Here is a 20179-nt window from a genome sequence, read left to right as displayed (position 1 = left end):
GGACAGAACAGGTGGGTCCAGGTTTTGTTTTTTTAAGAAGAGGCTGAACTACAGCTTGTTTAAAGCATGATGGGACGCAGCCTGTAGCAAGGGACGTATTAATTAATCTCAGGATGAAAGGCCCAACAGTATTAAAAGTGCTTTTAAGCAAGCTCGGGGGGAGACAGTCAGAGGGGCAGTGTGATGATCTTGGGTTACTAAGTTTCTCTTCTTAACGGTATAAATGAAGGGTGCTGGATTTGCGCCCTGGGATGTACGGCTTATCTACCGAGCAGCATTAGAGTGAACAACACAGGAAGATGATCAGAGATGCGCAACTCTGATATTTCCGTGATGCACACATCCAGCCCGTGGGAGAGCACCAAGTCCAGTGTGTGACCTTTTTCATGCGTGGGACCAGTAACCCACTGGGTCAAGTTAAAAGAGTCAACAATATTTAAAAAGTCCTTGACCAGAAGTTTAGAGTCACAGCAGACATGGATGTTAAAATCAGTTTTTCTCAAATGCTAAAACACATTTCACAAACATGTTCCCCAGTGTCTAAACACAACCACACCGTCCCACTGCTAAAATCAAACTTTCACACCAAAAGAGCAGCTTTCAAAAATGTGAACACATCATTACACACTACAGCAAAACAACTGAAAACACAATGCTCAGTTTGTGAGACGGTTCTTTGTTTCATAACTGCCAGTGCATATTTTAGAAACCACACAGTAACGGATCGCCATAGATCTCTGCAGAGGCGTTTAGATTTGTGAGTTTCATATGAAGAGTATAAATCTATAAAAACATCCTGCATGTAAGTACACTACTGTAACACAACTCAATGCAAAAAAGGAATCTATTGCACACAACAGTACTCCTGAAAACATGGTCAGGGTGTGAAGTTTTTTTTATTTACGTCATTCACACCACTGTGCGGCATCATGTCGCTGAGCTGCATCGGGCCACATCACCTCATCCACATCGCAGGATATATTGTCTCTTGCCAGGCACCGTGGGAAAACGCCCTGGAATGGCGAATCCATCCTTGGAAGGCCTCCACTGGGATGTCAGCACAGGCCAGCTCCATTGCCCTGAGGAGGTTCTCTCTTGTGTCTGTCATAAACCTTCCATCTCCACGATGAGAAGAACTCCTCTATAGGGTTCAGGAAAGGGGAGTAGGGTGTCAGACAGACGTTTAAAAAGTGGTCACTGTTGGCGGTGAACCACTCTCTGATTTGGTTTGTTCTGTGGAAGCGGACATTGTCCCAGATGATCACATAAATGTGATGTGCGGGTCCAGGAGGATGTCTTAGCTCCTCTAGGAAGGTGAGGAGACGTTGGGTGTTGTAAGACCCAAGGACAGCATGCCGGTGGACAAGCCCCTCTGAACCCATGGCCACACAAAGGGTAATATTACCCCCCTCCCCGTTTGCCAGGGACCTCAGTGATGGCTCTTTGGCCAATGACGTTACGGCCTCTTTGCCTTAGTTTCTGCAGGTTGAAGCCAGCCTCATCCAGGAAGAGGAACTCATGAGGTCTGGCCATCGCGTCCAACTGTAATATCCTCTGTGACAATGCACAGGTGTTCAGAAGAACAGTCAATCAGGTAGCGCAGGATTGTCCAGAAGTAATGTAGGCCACTGAGCAACACAGTATGTCCACTGACTGTACTGTGGACATGTATACTTACTTGTAACGCAGGTCTTTGTGTCGCGCAGAGTGGCGCTCAAAGGGAACCCTATAGACCTGTTTCATCCGCGTGTTTTGGCGCCGGAGAACTCGGTCTATTGTGGCCAAGCTGACATCGTCAGTGTTCTCAAAGTTGACATTATCAGCAATGACTTTGTCTCTGATCTGCTGGAGTCTGATGAGGTTGTTCCCACGAACCATATCCACAATGAGGGTTTCTTGTGCCGCTGTGAATATGGCAACCCTCCCACCTCTGTGGCTTTCTTTCAGCTCTAAAGAAACATGTGTTGTCACATGTGTTACAATACAGTCTGATTTGAAACCAATAGCCTACTTTCACAGGTTTGTAAAACTGTATTGTGACAAAGAAAGCGATCGAGTACCTGTTGTGTTGTCTGAATGCTCTGATAGTGGCCACGGTGACCCTACTCAGGTTTGGACGGACTCAGTCCTGCTTCAGCCTTTGTCATGACACGGTCAATGACTGCTGCTCGCATCTCGTCCGTAATGATGGTGCGAGGTTGTCTTGCTCTCCCTCCTGGACCTTCTCCTCTCTCATGTTGGCCTCCTCCTCATCGGCCTGCTCCTCTTCCTCGTTGGCCTGCTCCTCTTCTTCCAGGGCCAGCTCTTCTCCCTCCTCTGCATCGACTTCCTCCTCCCCTGACTCTGCCTTCATCCATGGTGTTCAGGCATCTTCAGCATACTGTGCACTCTGAACTTGCTTTTATACATGTGGTCACAGCATTAGCAACAGGTGTCTTCAATTTTGAGTCGTTGTGTGTAATGAATGACGCCAGGTGTGTTCATTGTGTTCAAATCTTGCTGACTGTGGCAAGCATGTTGCATCACATGAGCTTTCATTTGAGAATATGAGCAGAGTTCTTTTGCAACTTGTGTTTTAGGAAAGATGTGTTTAGATTTATGACAACGGAAGATTGTGTTCTGTGACTCGTGTCTTCATGTGACGTGTTTATGATATTGGTAAATGATGGCTAGATTTAGATGTGTTTAGACAACTGGTCATTTGGTTTAGAGGATTGTCTTTTGTGTTTTAGCATTTGAGAAAAACTGTAAGAACAATTCCAGCCATAAAACCGAAACACTCTTTGATAAAATCCTTATTAAACTCTGGAGGACGGTATATGAGGACACACAGCAAAGGCACAGCAGAGTTCAGGTGTAACTCAAACAGCTGGAGTTCAAAACTAGAAAATGAGTCGTGCTGTAATGTTTGATGGCAATGAAATCGAGCGTTGAACGCGGTGGCTAAGCCTCCCCCCCGCCAGAGGACCGAGGGAGGCTGAAGAACCAGTTCAGACTCACCAGGTTGAAGCCATGTTTCTGTCAGAAACAGAAAGTCCAGCTGTTGTGACTTTAGGAAGTCGTTTAATACAAACGTCTTGTTTGCTAATGATCTTACATTTAGCAGAGCCATTTGGAGTGTGTAGATCCTAACATCAGATGGTCCAGCTCGGTTAAGTGTGTGAAGATTTCCGTGGTCCACGCCGCATCCACGGGTCCGAGGCCGCTTAGGGAAATAGAATGCTGAGAGCGCGGATCAAGTGTCGTGGGAGCTCCAGGGACAACAGGCAGGATCCATCTAAAGATGCACTCTGCTGGTCCAGTAGCTCCACGAGAAGCACGGAGAAGAGCTCGGACTTTGATGAGTGTACCAGCCCGCTTTCCTCGGCGCTTCTTCCAGGAAGTGGTGTAGGAGTGTTGGCACAGATAAATCTGAATACAGGGTTATACATAAAAAAGTGGTGGAGGAGGCCCATAATCATCTCCTGTCTCTGTTTGTTTAAGAGCCAGGTCATACGATGCTTTGATTTCTAAGAGTAACTGGTGATTGTACACTCGCAGAGCGAGGGCATTTTGGGATAAAATAGAAAAGGATAAGACCAGCCAAGCCAAAGCAAAGCTAGCAGACGGACGTGTCGCCATCTTCCTGTCACTAAACTAAATGAAATAACACAATGTATCTCAAAGTTACAAAATATAACAATATAGTTCTAATAAGTATAAATAACTATGTAACTATATATATATAAACATTCCTGTATTTTAGACAAAATTATGTCTAACCTGGGGACATTTAACCCTAACTTTACATCTGTGCTATTTCACATGCTTGCTCAAGTCTTCCAACAGATAGGACCGAGAATGTTAAGCTAGCTTTAGTTTCTGCGGTTGATACCAAACTGTCTCATATTATTGCTCAGTCTCACTTTTAAAATGAGCATGTTTCACGGTAATAAGCATCGCAGTTGATGCGTGAGAAAAATGCTTCAGTGTGAGAAACACTGTAACACCAAGAATAGTCATTTGTAGAGCTAACACATAGTTAAGACACAGACTCAAGAGCAACACAATTTTATCTTATTATTTCAAAAATGATCAAAAATCAGTGACAGTGTTGACTCAATGAAATGTATTTAAAATACTTTCTATTGTTTTCTGCAACAAGTCAAATTCCACGAGGTTGGATGACGATTAGAACCTACTTGGCGCCATATGTGTGACGTAATATTGGCGCATACATGTCTCCCAGGTCAGACTCCTGTCAAGGACGTGAAGTTTGGGACACACTGGTCGTTACACGCGTGTAATTCATGTAGGTCAAATTATGCACTTGCAGTACTGCCTGTATAGGTGGCGCTCTAGAGCCATTTAAACTTCCACGTCCCGAACCAATAAAATACCGACATTTTCCAGACCAGACCTGACGTGTGCGCAGAAACCCCTGAGTTTGTGAACATGTGTGTGCTCTCTGAAAGGCCAGTCGTTTACTAACATTAGAAGCTGCGCAGAAACAGGCAGCGCTCCGATCAAACACTCGCAGCCTCCCTCTAAGCTCCAAGCAAACTCTTCACACACACTCGCTGTTCTAAATGCCAGAACTGCGTAAAACCAAGGACCACCGTCAATGATATAATAAAACACGAGACGTGTTTTATTTCTTACCCTCAACACAAGTCATTCAATAGAGAGCGAGAGAGAGAGTGGGAGGGGTGGGGGGAGGACGCGAGCGCTCACAGCTGATTTCCGGCAACACGTTGCGTGAGTGGACGGTGCGGGAGGGGACAGGAGGACAGCTCTCACCTGCCGCACGCAACTTTTATCGTGTGCGTCTCAAGGACAGTTACGGTCCGCGCCGGGTTAGCGTGTCGCGCAGCGTGGAGGATGGGACTGTAGTTTCGTGGAAACGCGCACCAAAATAAACACAGCAGCAGCACCGGGATCAGCGACACCGTGCCGAGGACAGGAGCATTAATCCGGGTAAAAGCACGCAGGCCGCGCTGATCGCAGCGATGATGAGAGACTCGGAGCGGCCCGAGCTGGAAGACGTGGCCGAGGAGGAGGACGTGCTCGCTGGGCTGGAACACTCCAGGAGCGCACAGGAGTCCGGTGTCTCTCAGGTGTGTGCTGCTCTCCTTCCATGCTTACCGCGTACAGGAGCCGCTGCTGCAGGCTGCCGGCGCCCGTGTGAGGCAGCAAGCTTTCATCGGAAACAACAGATGTGTTTTGATTTCAGGTACCCAAACAGAAAGAGCTGAAGGGGGCTGAGCAGCAGCTGGCGGTATCCCAGATGGAGGCAGAGTTCGTGCAGCTGACCTTCAGGAAGCAGGTGTCTTACAGGTAGGAAGTCTCCAAACAGACCGGAGGAGTGAACGTGGCAACGAAACACTGATAGTCCCCACGTTGTCTGCGTGCTGGGACTTGCTGTGGAAAGGCACAGTTACACTTTAACAGGAGGTGAATTGTTACCCACAGTGAAGTGGTCACCTGACACTGACACGCACACTGTTCCAGCTTAAGATGAGGTTATATGTGCTGTAAGGTGCGAGGTAATCAGTGGTAGTGCACACTGAGTAAGAGGCTGAGGTGAGCTTAGTGATTCTCTTCCTTGCACTTTCACCACAAATCCTGATGATTATGACCATGAATGTGACCTGGTGTGTTCTCAGTATAGACGTGATGGCAGCCATCATCAGGTACATGGACTGGTTCTCATTCATAGACGCACTCTTTTCTGTGCTTTCCAACATTCACACTCTGAATGGCTGAACGAGACGAAACCACCAACCTTCCAATTAACAGATGACCTGTTGTGCCTCGGAGCTACAACCACCTCCAACAGATTTCCCAACTGAAACTATTAAGACAATAAAAGCATGTGCACGACTTTGCTGCATACGAAACTGGCGCATGCACCGACTGGTGTGACAGAAGAGGACACTATGGAGGCTGAAAGAAGACGATGTACAGACATAACAGGCGTGTTTACAAACTGGCTTGAAAAATTGGAGGAATCAGAAAGAGAAGCAGTGAAACTGACGAGTTGATTGGTCTGGAGAGCGCTGCTGCAGGTGACTGCTGTGCATGTATGTGTGCCTCATTCAGTCACTCAGCCTGTTCACAGCCAGAGAAAGGTGACCGTAAGGGCTCCATTAGTTTAACTCGCTGTGTTTAGGATCAATGTTCGAATCCATTTCCTGGGTTACCAGGGTGACGCCCTCTAACACAGCTAATGTAATTGGTCTCCTGAAAAGGAGCAACAGGAGCAAAGTAATAAGTGAAGCTTGTAATCTAAAATCCATTTTACCATCTGATCCTTCTGTGTTTACAGAAGCGGCACCACACTGGGCTGGCACTGTAAACTGGATTGTCCTTTTTGTTTTCTCATCAATGAAAGAAAGAAATGAGTCTGTTGCCTTAGAAACTGCAGTTACGATCTGTTTGTCTTTAATCTGATTATTGGTCCTCGTCTCCAGCTCTCCTGTCACTACTGCAGCTAAAAACGTGCACTTCTATTAAACGCTGAGCTGGTGTCCAGTGTTTCACTGGTGTCAGGTTGTGTTTTAGTTTTTCCACCTCCCGATCAGGCCTCGCCGACACATGCCGCTTGTACTCAGGGAGGATAAACAGCAAGCGCTCCACGTGCCCGAGATGCACTGAGCAGGTCTGGGTGAGGAGAACAAAGTCAGATCTTCAGATACAGGAAGTGAAAGTACTTTTACATCAGTGTCATGATAAAGCACAGTGAAGTCACGTGTGCTGCCTCCTTCATGCTCTCTGCATCACTACAGCCTGATAATAAATAGCGGGGCATGCTGTGAGCTACACGCGTGAAAAGGTGACTGCAGACATGTCTGACCTAATTTTCCTGATATGATTCTCGGCCTGTTGCCGGTGAACCAAAGCTAATACGGAGCGACGATCTGAGGCGGTGGGCAGGCGTCTGTTTTCCTCACGAGCTCTGCTGTCAGATATGAATGCTCTCCAACTTCCTTCAGCTACTGACGGACTTGCTGTTGATGTATTTTGAGCAGGACTGCAAATAGCAATGATTAAAGTACTTGCAGGGACTTTATTGGACAGTTTTTAGCCTGTTTCTCCTGATTCTTTTTTCTCCCCTCTCTTCTTACTTACACTGATCGTCTGTTTAGTACGAAGGTTTTTGTTTGTCTTGTGGGACTCGAGATGTACCCGATGAGTGATGTGCTTCTTACTCTTTTCAAAAGAAAGAAGTGGGACATGCATATGGAGTGTCTTTGAGCGCAGCTGCAGCTGCGTGTGCTGACTGAAGCTGTGGCTGTGGATGTAGCTTCTGTTCTGGCTTCACCTGCATGTGTGGTTGGATGTATGATGCTGTGCTGCACTTTACTCCTGCTATTAATAGACGGTAGAGCATTGTTAGCTCACATGGGATGTGAAACCTTTACCAGATGTGTTAGCCGTACTGCACAAACATCATCTGCAGGCAGTATTACGCCTGAAACATTTCCTCCAGCTGTGCTGGTCTCTCATGTTAGAGGCGATTGATAAACTGAACTAAATCATGACAAACACCCACCTGTCTTCCTTCAGATTTCCTTGTGTTCCCTGTTGAATCTGCCTGAGGTCCTCAGCACTTTCTCTGAAGTGTTCAGGTGGAACACTTCAGAGAAAAGCTTTGATGTTCTCCATCCCTGCACTGACGTTCTCAGTGGAACTGTTCATCAACTAGTTTCTTATGTCACTGCCACCATGAGGCATAATCTCAGCATAATTTAGTATGGTCTGTAATCCACATGGGATTGTGTGTGTGGGGGTGGGGCGGGCTGCCTGGCTTTCAGCTCTCCTGACTCAGACGAGTTATGTAAGGATCATCTGTAGCTGTTGCCTACAAAAGTGTGTGTTGCTGCGTGTATATTTCATGCTGTGAGATAATCTACATAAGATTCGAGGTCAGCCGGAATTCCATGAGCATCAACACAAGTGTGTGACATGAATGAAGTCCACATGAAGCAAGAACGATCGGATACAGTTTGCAGCTGCAGCTCCTGAAAGGCTTCAGCGATTCGAGCTCGAGGCAGCGCGTTTCATTTTTGGTGCTATTGATTAAAATGTGTTTGTCCAAAGTTGTTATGTTGTTGTTTTTAGTGTCTGTGTGGCAGCAGAGACACTGTTCATGCTCGGTGCCTCACAGCTATTACAGTAGTGCTGCTGCATCATACGAAGCCTCAGCCGAGCACGTAGCCTGTAGCTTCATGTTGAATAGCCTGATGCAATTATGTTACATGTAGACATTTTAATTATTTGCATTTCTTATAATCAAATGGTTTTGCAGGGTGTAAAAATTGCAGAGAAGAACAAAACCTTGGCGCTGTGTTTTGCATGATGACAAAAACTGTTACAACAGTCAGGAACATGTCAGATGTGTGTGTCTGTGTTTGCATAAAACAGGCTTGCTGTCGTGTTTGTATTTCTAACCACACGCTGACAATGGCAGTCAGTGACAACAGGCCCGTGCACTCCACGCAGCTGCAAACATACAGAAGCAGCTGGAAGGAAAGGCCTGCACATATGGAGCAGAGGCTGATAACAATCAGACATTAGACGCTGCTTCCCTTGTGATGATGATAGTAATAGTAACTGGAATAAACTGCGTCTGTTCTGTAATTAGATGAACTTATTCTGTTTAAAGGCTCGATGGTGAAACAGACAAAGACGGGCAGATTGGTGCCACCTCCACAGCTCTGCTGATGGCGTCCAGCTTGACAGCTCACTCGTGCTGTGCGTCTGACTAGCTAGTCACACGTGTTTTATGTCCTTATCTTGTGAAACCTTCAGGAGGAAATATTGCTTTTCTGTACACAAGAAAGTAAATATAATTATGGATTTTAATTAGGACACTCATGCTCCTGCCACCCCCCCTTTTTTGTCGGTGCTGTAGCTCTTTTGTAGCACCATTATGCGAAATGCTTTCTTCTTACACAAGCTAATAACCTGGGGCTGTGTTCATAAAGGACAAACAGCCGTGCGTGGACAAACGACAAAAGAAGACCAGCATCCTGATTCCTTCCAGTGAAATTCAGCCCAGTGTTTACTGAAGGGGGAACAGAAGGGCTCATGCTAAAGCTGGAGCAGCATTTCCACAGAACAGGGAACGTGAATGCAAATTCACATTCCCTGTAAGTTATTTTTGAATGTGTGTATCAGTGGCCTAATATAGCACAGTTGTTATCTTTGATATGCTGTAGAGCTCTGTTTACAATCTGAACAGAAGCTGGTGGGTGTGCGAGCCTGGAGGAGAAGGGACGATCCAACAGAAGATTTCAGAGACAGAGAAGACAAACTGAGCTGTGGCTCACTCTGTTAGCTACAAACATGGAGCGGAGGCTATTCCAGGCAGGTGGAGAAGAATACTGAGCTGATGAAGGAAATCTGGTTGGTTCGTCCAAGTCAGAACAACAAAAAAAAGTTGTTAAAAACAGACGGAGAAAAGAGTTAAAGTTCAGGAAATGGGACTGACTGAATGAGCAGAGTGTACTCTGGGACAATGTTCCCTCTAATGTTTCATGTGTCTGAGCGAACACACAAACTCCCTGAGTTTGGACCACTGTGAGCAGCAGCAGGCGTGTGCACTGTGGTCACGCCAGCATCAAATCCATCCAAGTCACATGTTTATTAAAATAATCCAATTACAGCATTTACATTTATGTTAGACGACTTTTAATTAACTGCTTTAGCCCACTTACAATGAATATTTAAAATATCTTGTTCATGACCTGCAGCATGTTAACACTACTGGAAGTAAAAATAACTTCAACTCCAATTTTGAAAACACAACTTTCTTTATTTTTTAATAAAGCTCTGACTGTATGATGAGTCTGTGGTCTGGGAGAGAGTCTGTAACTCTGTCTGCAAATACAGTAAATAATGACCAATGTTGGGTAATTAATTATTTTGTTACTTCTTCAAAAAAGTAACTGAGTTATGCAAACAACAAAGTTTTTTGCAGCTATTACCTAAAAACAAACATTTCAAACTATTTACAGAACAATCAGCTGTTCTGCATCAACTCTGATGCCACACAAATTATTTGTGTCGCTCCAAAAATAATTTGTGTCCACTATGAGATGAAGGAGAACAACAGCCTGATACCTGCAGGCCTGACAGCAGCAGATGTGTCACTGCTGTAACACCTGTAACACTCAGCAGGCGCCTCATTGTTCTGACACACACAACACTACTGACTACACTACACACTGACTACACACTGACTACACACTGACTACACACTGACTACACACTAACTACACACTAACTACACACTGACTACACACTGACTACACACTAACTACACACTAACTACACGCTCACTACACACTCACTACACGCTAACTACACGCTAACTACGCACTAACTACACACTAACTACACGCTCAGTACACGCTCACTACACGCTAACTACACGCTCACTACACGCTAACTACACGCTCACTACACACTAACTACACGCTAACTACACGCTAACTACACACTAACTACACGCTAACTACACACTAACTACACACTCACTACACACTAACTACACACTAACTACACACTCACTACACGCTAACTACACGCTCACTACACGCTAACTACACGCTCACTACACACTAACTACACGCTAACTACACGCTAACTACACGCTAACTACACACTAACTACACGCTAACTACACACTAACTACACACTCACTACACACTAACTACACACTAACTACACACTCACTACACGCTCCACACTAACTACACGCTCACTACACGCTAACTACACACTAACTACACGCTAACTACACACTAACTACACGCTCACTACACACTAACTACACGCTAACTACACACTAACTACACGCTCACTACACGCTAACTACACGCTCACTACACGCTCACTACACGCTAACTACACGCTCACTACACACTAACTACACGCTAACTACACGCTAACTACACACTAACTACACGCTCACTACACACTAACTACACGCTAACTACACACTAACTACACGCTAACTACACGCTAACTACACACTAACTACACGCTCACTACACACTAACTACACGCTAACTACACACTAACTACACGCTAACTACACGCTCACTACACGCTCACTACACGCTAACTACACGCTCACTACACACTAACTACACGCTAACTACACGCTAACTACACGCTAACTACACACTAACTACACACTAACTACACACTAACTACACGCTCCACACTAACTATACGCTCACTACACGCTAACTACACACTAACTACACGCTAACTACACACTAACTACACGCTCACTACACACTAACTACACGCTAACTACACACTAACTACACGCTAACTACACGCTCACTACACGCTAACTACACGCTAACTACACGCTAACTACACGCTCACTACACACTCACTACACGCTCACTACACGCTAACTACACACTAACTACACGCTCCACACTAACTACACGCTCACTACACACTAACTACACGCTAACTACACGCTAACTACACACTAACTACACGCTCACTACACACTAACTACACGCTAACTACACACTAACTACACGCTAACTACACGCTAACTACACGCTCACTACACGCTCACTACACGCTAACTACACACTAACTACACGCTCACTACACACTAACTACACGCTAACTACACATTAACTACACGCTAACTACACGCTAACTACACGCTAACTACACGCTCACTACACACTAACTACACACTCACTACACACTAACTACACACTCACTACACGCTCCACACTAACTACACGCTCACTACACACTAACTACACACTAACTACACGCTAACTACACACTAACTACACGCTAACTACACACTAACTACACGCTCACAACACACTAACTACACGCTAACTACACGCTCACTACACGCTCACTACACGCTAACTACACGCTCACTACACGCTAACTACACGCTCCACACTAACTACACGCTCACTACACGCTAACTACACACTAACTACACGCTCACTACACACTAACTACATGCTAACTACACACTAACTACACGCTCACTACACGCTCACTACACGCTCACTACACGCTCACTACACGCTAACTACACGCTAACTACACAAGATTTGCGCTAAACGTCTCAAATCTCTCACATCTCAAACACGCCGTCCCTCCTAAAACTTCCCCCTCCCTAAACAACTAAAGGCCATGTTGCCATATCGTTTTTTGATTGGTCCACATGGTACATTTTTCCACCAATAGGAAAGGCTGGGAGTTTTGTTTTTGCTCACAGGCTTTTGAGCGTTTTCCTTATAAAACGCCGTTTTTACCGTTTCTTGCTGCAGTAAACATAAACAACGACAGTATTCAGGAAGAAAACCAAACATTGCAGATATTTTATCATAACTCTGGTTTTACGTGGCCGATCAACACGATTTAAAAACTGGTATAAAGTCCACACTTTGTCCGTCAGTTGTTCGTCTGTCCTGCTCATGTCTCCAATGGTTGGACATTAACCTGGCTTCACTCCACATCAGCCGCTTTGCTAAAACACCGGTGTCGCACATAAGGACGCTGTCACAGCCTGTCAGCGACGCTGATCAGCTGCGTATATACGAATGTGAATCGCATCATTGGCTGGACTATGGTGGCATCGTTCTGGCATCGTTCTGATCCCATACAGGAGCAGCCAGTCACTGACTCACACTGCAGAAGAGGATTGTTAAAGTTTTAATTTTAATTTCAATTCAGGTTAGATTTGTTTTGTGGGCAACGCAGATTTTCTGTGCGCAGAGACGTGCCAGCAGTGCACAATTGTGCACAGCGCAGCTTAGAGGGAACGTTGCTCTGGGACTATTTTTTCGCCTTAGTCTGGTCAGTTTTTATTGTTCCAGCCAGTAGCTGCAGCTACGCCTTTAGTTCGTAAATCTTCTCGTCATCACTGGCATACAACGGTGTGGCAGCATACTGATGTTCACGCTGATGTTTGTGAGCGGCACGCATTGGTGCATCAGCTGAACCTGCTGAAGCAGTTGCAGAAAACAGCCACTCCTCTCTCGTCTCGCGTCATTGGCTGCATAAAACAAAAACTCTTCTTTGTAAGCGTGCAATAATAATCCATAAGGCACCAGCTCTAGCATGGTGACTAGAGATCTGTGGCCTCCTTATTTATTATAGCTCTGGCACTACCTATAAGCAGAGAAGAGTGGCAGAGTAAGTAATCTTAGTTCAGATTAAGTTAGATCAGGTGTTTTGAGAACTGGCAGCTACATAAAGGATATGCTGTTAAACGGAGACTGAAGGGCAAAGGCAGGTGGAAGCTTGGGGGAAAACTCAGCCAGTGGTTCATCTTACCTCACGTCAAAGCTGTGTTATATTTGTGTTGCAATCAATTTCAGTTCAATTTTCTGTATATAGCACCAACTCACAACAAGAGTCACCTCAAGGTGCTTAATTCTAACTGTAAGCAAATGACGTGCGATGTGCTAACATGGGGCCAAGTGGCTAAAAACGCTTCAAAACACCAAACCAGCAGCATATACAGGTGATGTGAGCCATAGATGGTCAGCGGGTAACTGTGGCGACAGAAGAGCTTCCTGGTTGGTGACCTTTGACACAATTGATTAAATTGGCACGATCAATGTAAAACTCTCTCCTGTCAACGTGCGAGAGGAGCTCATGTTTGTGTTTGAAGAGTGAGCTTTCTGTCCCGTGCTAACGTCAGGATTTCCCTCGGCCTTGGCCCCGGGGTCTTTTGGCAATTCATGATTTGCTTTAGTTTTTAGAGAGGCTTTATGACTAGCTGTATAGTGAGCTCATAGTGCTTTGGTCATTTGTTCCTTTGTGCCTTTGAGTTTAATGCCCTTGCATAGCTTTGGTTCATTATAGGTTTGTTAGTTCCCTTTTGTAATCCCTGTCTGTTCCCTGTGTCTGCCTGTGGTTGGCTGGTTCTTCTGTTTAGTTGTGTCTCCCCAGTCAGTCCTGTCTCTTTAGTTTAGCTTTTTGTCTGTCTCAGTGTCGTGTTTCCTGTTTTATGTGCTTTGTGTTCACAAAGCAAAAGCAGATGTTGTTTTATGCAGTTTGTGTCCCTCCGTTTGGTAATGAAGCAACAGCTGCAAACCAAATAACTCGCTGCAGTAGTGATGGGATTTCTGGCTCTTTTTAGAGAACCGGCTCTTCAGGTTGTTTTGTTGCTTTAATTAATTTATTATTAACAACAATATAAAATTATACACAAAAGGAATTACTAATGTAAAAAAAGTGGTTTTATTTATATATGTTTATATATAAATATATGCGGTGGCCCCTAGAGACAAAGCACGTACAAACTCCAAAGTAGGGCTGGGTTTTAATAATCGATTCATCGATTAAAATTGATTCTGGCTTGGATAACGTGATATCGATTCATTAAAATCCTGAATCGATTTTTTAATATAAATGTATTTTGCCCGAAACTCCAGAATCTCAGGTGAAACGTCACAAAATTTTGACAACCACCAAACATTTAAAACAGTAAATGAGAGCAGGTACAGGCTTCTGTACAAAGACGTAAACACACAGCGCGACCTGCAGATCAGAATCAGTGAGATGTGACTTTCTCACCGACGGCACGGACACGGTCGGGGCTGAAAGCCGACAGCTCGCTGATTCTGGTGTTTCGGCAGGTCCGCGCTTTGTGTTCACGCCCTTTTTGCGCTGATTCTAAAGCTGTTAGTTTGATCTACCTTCAAACAGTATTGACCGAACCAGCAGCAAAAGAAGATCCAAACTACGCTTCACATAAACATCGTCATGGACTTTCTCTGACTGTGTACTGTGTACTTCAAGAACAGTTTCCCGTCTATCCCTGAAATCTGTTTTCTGCATTATTCGCTTGTTTGTTACGCACAAGACTACCGTTATTTACAGGCTGTTGCCGATGTTTTTTTTTCCTTTTACTTCTGAAAAGAAAACCTAATTTCTGCAGTTCAACAGGCTTCTGAACAAATTGAAACTTTTTAAAATTATGCAAAATGCAAAACGCTGTGTCTCTAATAAAACCGCTGTAACTTCAGAGGTGATGTTAATAACTTGATTAAATGTTTTCTTTCGTTTTTGATCTACTGCAGAATATTTTTATAAAATCCAGGCCAGGAAAACCTTCATGTTTTTCTGTGTTTTATCTTCAGCTACTTTGACACAAAGGCCTCTGCTGTGATGCTCACACCTTTGATAAAGCCTTGCGTGTGTCAGCTTCCTTTTTATAGATACAAAAATATGTAAATGTACTGATGATTTCCCAGATTCAAATTCAATTGAATCGAATCGAATCGAATCGTGGATCGATTCTAGAGACGTGATTCTAGAAATCAATGACGATACCCAGCCCTACTCCAAAACACATTTCTAGCATGAACTGAACTTCCAAACAGAGCTACAAGATCACTTAAATTACACAATTGAAAGCATGTGTGTATTGTTTGTGTATTTATACACAGGCACTCATATATATTCAAATAATTTAAATAAAGTTCATTTACCTGTTATTACCACACACCAAATCCGGTCGTTGGTACTTGCTGGCTTGTGTAGCCACGAGTTAACAAAAACTCAACACTGCCCCCTAGCATCCTGGAGCACTTCTGTTGTGTGTTGTACGTGTTTTGAAGTTTGTATGTGCTTTGTCTGTAGGCGCCACTGTAAACATACTTTTATTTATTCACTCCACATAAAATGTAATAAATAAATCATATAATACAAAAACCAACTATTCACATTTCAACTTTTAACTAATTAAATTTTCAGCTTTTTCCTTTTACAAATTTAAAGTGAAACAACACAAAACACTGCAAACCACAACACAATTAAATATAAATTAAACTATGAAAACAAAAAGAACATGCATATTCTCTGTCATATGGACCTGCATGAATAAACTTTCTGAATCCTTTATCATCTGCAACCGAAAATAGCTGTGGATGATTACTATACCTTTCTAATGTGACGTTGTTGTCCCTGCTCTCTCTCTCTCCCTCCCGCTCTGTTCCTGTGCTACTGAGTGTAACTACTGCCCCTCCCCCCTCTGCCCAGCGCAAAGCACAAGGCTGGCGTGCAGAGTGAAGCGGGAAAAAGTGAGAGAGAGAGAGAGAGAGAGAGAGAAAAAAAACGCCCACGGATCCCAATAAGGAGTCGGCTCGCGTCGTTCACTTGAAAGAGTCGGCTCTAAGAGCCGTTTCGTTCGCGACCGACACATCACTGTAGTCAACACCAGCTACTCTGATAGCACCGTTTTTGTTCTTGGTGATTTTATCCACTGTAAGCTGCACCTGTCACTGCCTGATTCGGATGTTCAACACGGGATAGGCGAGTGCTGCGAGTGCTACCTGCAAATGAAAGACCAAAACAGTAACTGTGGACAAGCACAGCGCTGCCCCACAGAGAGCTGGTTTTGTGGTACTGACTGAATATTTTTCATCGTTCTGACATAAATGAGGCTGTAAAACCAATAACAGATCATTCATTTCTGCACAGACTGAAAATCAGTGCTGAAAATCATGCATCGACAGGAAGGAAATTTCCCTAAATCCTGATCGTGTAGCACTTCGATCTGTGCAAGGAGAAGCGAATCAGCTTTCGAGTGTAGCTAGGAAGCCACAGATGGATATTTTAGAGGAACACTTCTATAACTCCAAAAGTGTGGGTTAGGCTTTGGCTGGTGGTTTCACCAGCTGGAGTCCTTATCACTGAGTGGAGATTATGACGGCCTGTCACCTGATCCATCCGTCTCTGTCTCAACACGTCAGCTCTAAGAATTCTTCTGACAGAATTTCAGCTTTTCTTCTAAAGACGGAGCAGCCGGCAGCAGCTTGGTGTCTGTATTTCAGCAGTCCGTAGATACTCACACTGTTCCTGATGTTTGTTATCATTCCTGCTCCAAAGAAGGCTCATCCAGCTGATTTTAATGACCAGTATCACATACAACTGTTGTGATGCTTTGGTTTCATGGGTACTGAAACTGCAGATTAAATCCACTACGGTTTGCCTACAGGCAGGGAAGAGGTGCAGCTGATGCTATAAACAGCACGATGCACTTGGCTTTCAAACACCGAACACCTCACAGCTCATGCTTGGCTGTTTTCTATTGATTTGTAGCTCTGCGTGTCATCGGATCCAGCCTGTAGTTTGAATTCAGCAGCTGTAAGGACTGAGCGTCCATCCTGAGTTAAGTGGCATCATGTTTTTTAAACAAACAGAACAGAACTTGATGGATTAAAGCCAATAAAACTTAGAACTGCCAAAGTCTAAACAGCAGCTACAGGATGGCTGCAGCTCAGGAGGTAGAGCAGGTCAGCTACTAACTGGAAGGTTGGTGGTTTGATTCCTGGCATGCCAAATATCCTTGGGTAAGATACTAACCCCATGTTGCTCTCTGATGCATCCATCGAAGTGTGAATGTGTGTAAATGTTAGATACTGAGCACTTAACAACCTAGTGGTCAGCCACTAATCAGAAGGTCGGTGGTTCGATCCCAGGCTGCATCCTGGCTGCATGCCAAATATCCTTGGGCAAGATACTAACCCCGTGTTTGCCTACTGGTGGTGGTCAGAGGGCCCGGTGGCGCCTGTGTCCGGCAGCCTCGCCTCTGTCAGTGCGCCCCAGGGCAGCTGTGGCTACAATGTAGCTTGCCATCACCAGTGTGTGAATGTGTGTGTGAATGGGTGGATGACTGAATGTAGTGTAAAGCGCTTTGGGGTCCTATGGACTAGAAAAGCGCTATACAAATGCAGACCATTTACCATTTACCTAGAAAACGTGCTTGTGTGAATGAATTTGCTCAGAGTAGAAAAGCACTATATAAGAATCATTCCAGTCCATACATGAAGGATGTGCCTTTAACAAGAAAGAGGATATAACCATTTCCCATTTTGAAATATCCTTTCTGTTCAGTCTGTATGTCCCCTAACACACATGAGTAGCAGATATGATCTAATCCTGCTCAGTAGCCAGAGGCTCAAGTATCTGTAAGCTTGATAAACTGTGTGAGAACTTTGCAGATGAAGGAGGAAAAACACAAGCATGACTTTCACTCCTGGCTGAAGATTGCTGGGAGCGAATAATCCATAAGTGTTTTTTTATGTACATAAACACATAAAATGTTGTGCTGTAGTTATCATATCTTTCTCTGATTTCACTAATGTTGCTCTTCATGTATCTGTCATAAATTACACACTGATGAACACACTGGGAAGTGAAAAGCGGCCTATCAGACTGAAGTTCTCTTTCTACGGTGAAGGAAATAGTTTTATGTGCCTCTTATCAACTGAAATTAAGCCTAGTTAACATCAGTTTGCTCATGTGTAAGGACACATGCATTTATTAAAACTTTGTGGACACGTGATACAAACAAGCTGACATCGGAGCCAAACACTTGGCAAGCATGCATTCAAATATTTTATCTGCATTAGCCAGGAAGCAGATGGTTTTCATTCCATGGATATACATGCCATGGGCTGATCTGACAGGTCTGTGCTGTGATGACTGACAACAATAAATGCTGTCATGGGTCAGCTGCATTATACTGGAATGGGATGTTTTTGCAGAGAGCAATAACTCATCACAGTTTTGTTACCATTCCTCCTCATTTCTGTCATGATTACTTTGCTACATTCAACAAGGAGAGGACTAGTTAGCATTAGCTATCAGTCTGCACGCCCTCATTCAGAAAGTAGGTCAATCAATGTCTCTGATCAGTACTGTCCCCCACAATGGACAGAAGATCACTTAAAACTAAACTCTATCATCTGACTGAAAGTAAGAAAAGTATGACAAACAATGATGTGATTGTTTTGTGATGAATAATCAGCAGTGGATCAGGCCCCACGAAGTCTGTTCAGCACTGTCGCTCTGTGACAACACCAACAGTAAGACATGGAGCTGACAGTCAGCAGGACGATGGTGCAGATCTATACTCGTGACTCGTCAGCGTCTCACATCACGCTGAATACTTAGTGTAACTCTAATTCTGGGAACTCACGTGTTATTACAATACAGCTGTATGCAAGGTGTGCATAGGTGTAGTGAAGTGTGGCTACATGCAAAATGAAAATATCGCAGTCTTGTATAAAGAGCTTTACAGTTTTATTGCAGATCAAACCTCTAACTGTGTAATCAGTTACCTGCTCCAGTGCAATATGTCCCAGCATATAATTTGTTAAAACAAACAAGCTTCACAATGAAATGCTTTTCCTTAAATATGTAGTTATGGTGACCATGTTGGCTTAAAGAGAATCAAAGTTGTGGCATTTGACTGGTCCAGTGTCCTGGGTGTGACCTTTAAATGGGATGGGTCCACAGTCCACTCTGCATGCAGCAGCAGTTTTCAATTCAATGTTATTTATACAGCGACAAATCAGAAAAACAGTCTCCTCAGTGTGCTTTATACTGTAACGTCGACCCTACAATAATACACAGAGAGAAAAACCCAACAATCCCCTATGAGCAAGCACTTTGGTGACAGTGGGAAGGAAAAACTCCCTTTTAACAGGAAGACAGAACCAGGCTCAGGGAGGGGCGGGGCCATATGCTGTGATTGGTCAGGGAGAGAGAAGGAAGACAGGATAAAGACATGCTGGTTCCAAACACTCACAGCTTCCTTCCACAGACCAAATACATGCTCCAGTTCACAACAGCTGCCACTCACAGAGCTTCACACTGTAAGATAAATAGCCTACAATATTAGACACTCATTTTAATGGCAATAATAACAACTAGTGACAACATTCACTGTTGTCGAAATGGTAAATGGCCTGCATTTGTATAGCGCTTTACTCAGTCCCTAAGGACCCCAAAGCGCTTTACTACATTCGGTCATCCACACATCCACACACACATCCACACACACATCCACACACTGGTGGTCGAAGTCTTCAGACCAGTGCAGAATTTTCAAATCTGTAAACAGAACCAGGATCAGCTGGCTCTGCCTTCACTGCTGCAGCAAAGCGGCATTTACAGAGTGCTTCTCTGATCTTACATAGACAGTCTTCATTTTCATATAGCACCGTATTCTATGCACCTAATGTATTTGGTCTGTGGAAAGAAGCTGGAGTACCCAGAGGAAACCTGTGCTTGAGGAGAGTTAAACCAGGAACCTTCTTCCTGTGAGGGCACAGTGCTAACCACTGCACCATGTTGTCCTAATTGAAAACCCATGTTGCTGCACACGTAT

General features: G+C 44.3%; 1 protein-coding gene across 1 annotated transcript in view; it reads left to right on the top strand.

Moving 5' to 3' along the window:
• Nucleotides 1-4740: 4740 nt before the first annotated feature.
• LOC113015958 (diacylglycerol kinase zeta-like) overlaps nucleotides 4741-20179 on the top strand; it is a 92096-nt gene continuing 76657 nt past the window's right edge. Inside the window, exons 1-2 of the mRNA XM_026158349.2 lie at nucleotides 4741-5096; nucleotides 5213-5316. Of these exons, the coding sequence (XP_026014134.2) occupies nucleotides 4989-5096; nucleotides 5213-5316 (212 nt within the window). The 5' untranslated portion in view covers nucleotides 4741-4988. The remainder of the gene's footprint in view (nucleotides 5097-5212; nucleotides 5317-20179) is intronic.

This window comes from Astatotilapia calliptera, chromosome 23 (assembly GCF_964374335.1).
Source record: "Astatotilapia calliptera chromosome 23, fAstCal68.1, whole genome shotgun sequence".
Classification (NCBI taxonomy): Eukaryota; Metazoa; Chordata; class Actinopteri; order Cichliformes; family Cichlidae; genus Astatotilapia; species Astatotilapia calliptera.
The sequence above is the reverse complement of the archived record's forward strand: the minus strand, read 5'-3'. Positions and strand labels throughout refer to the sequence as shown.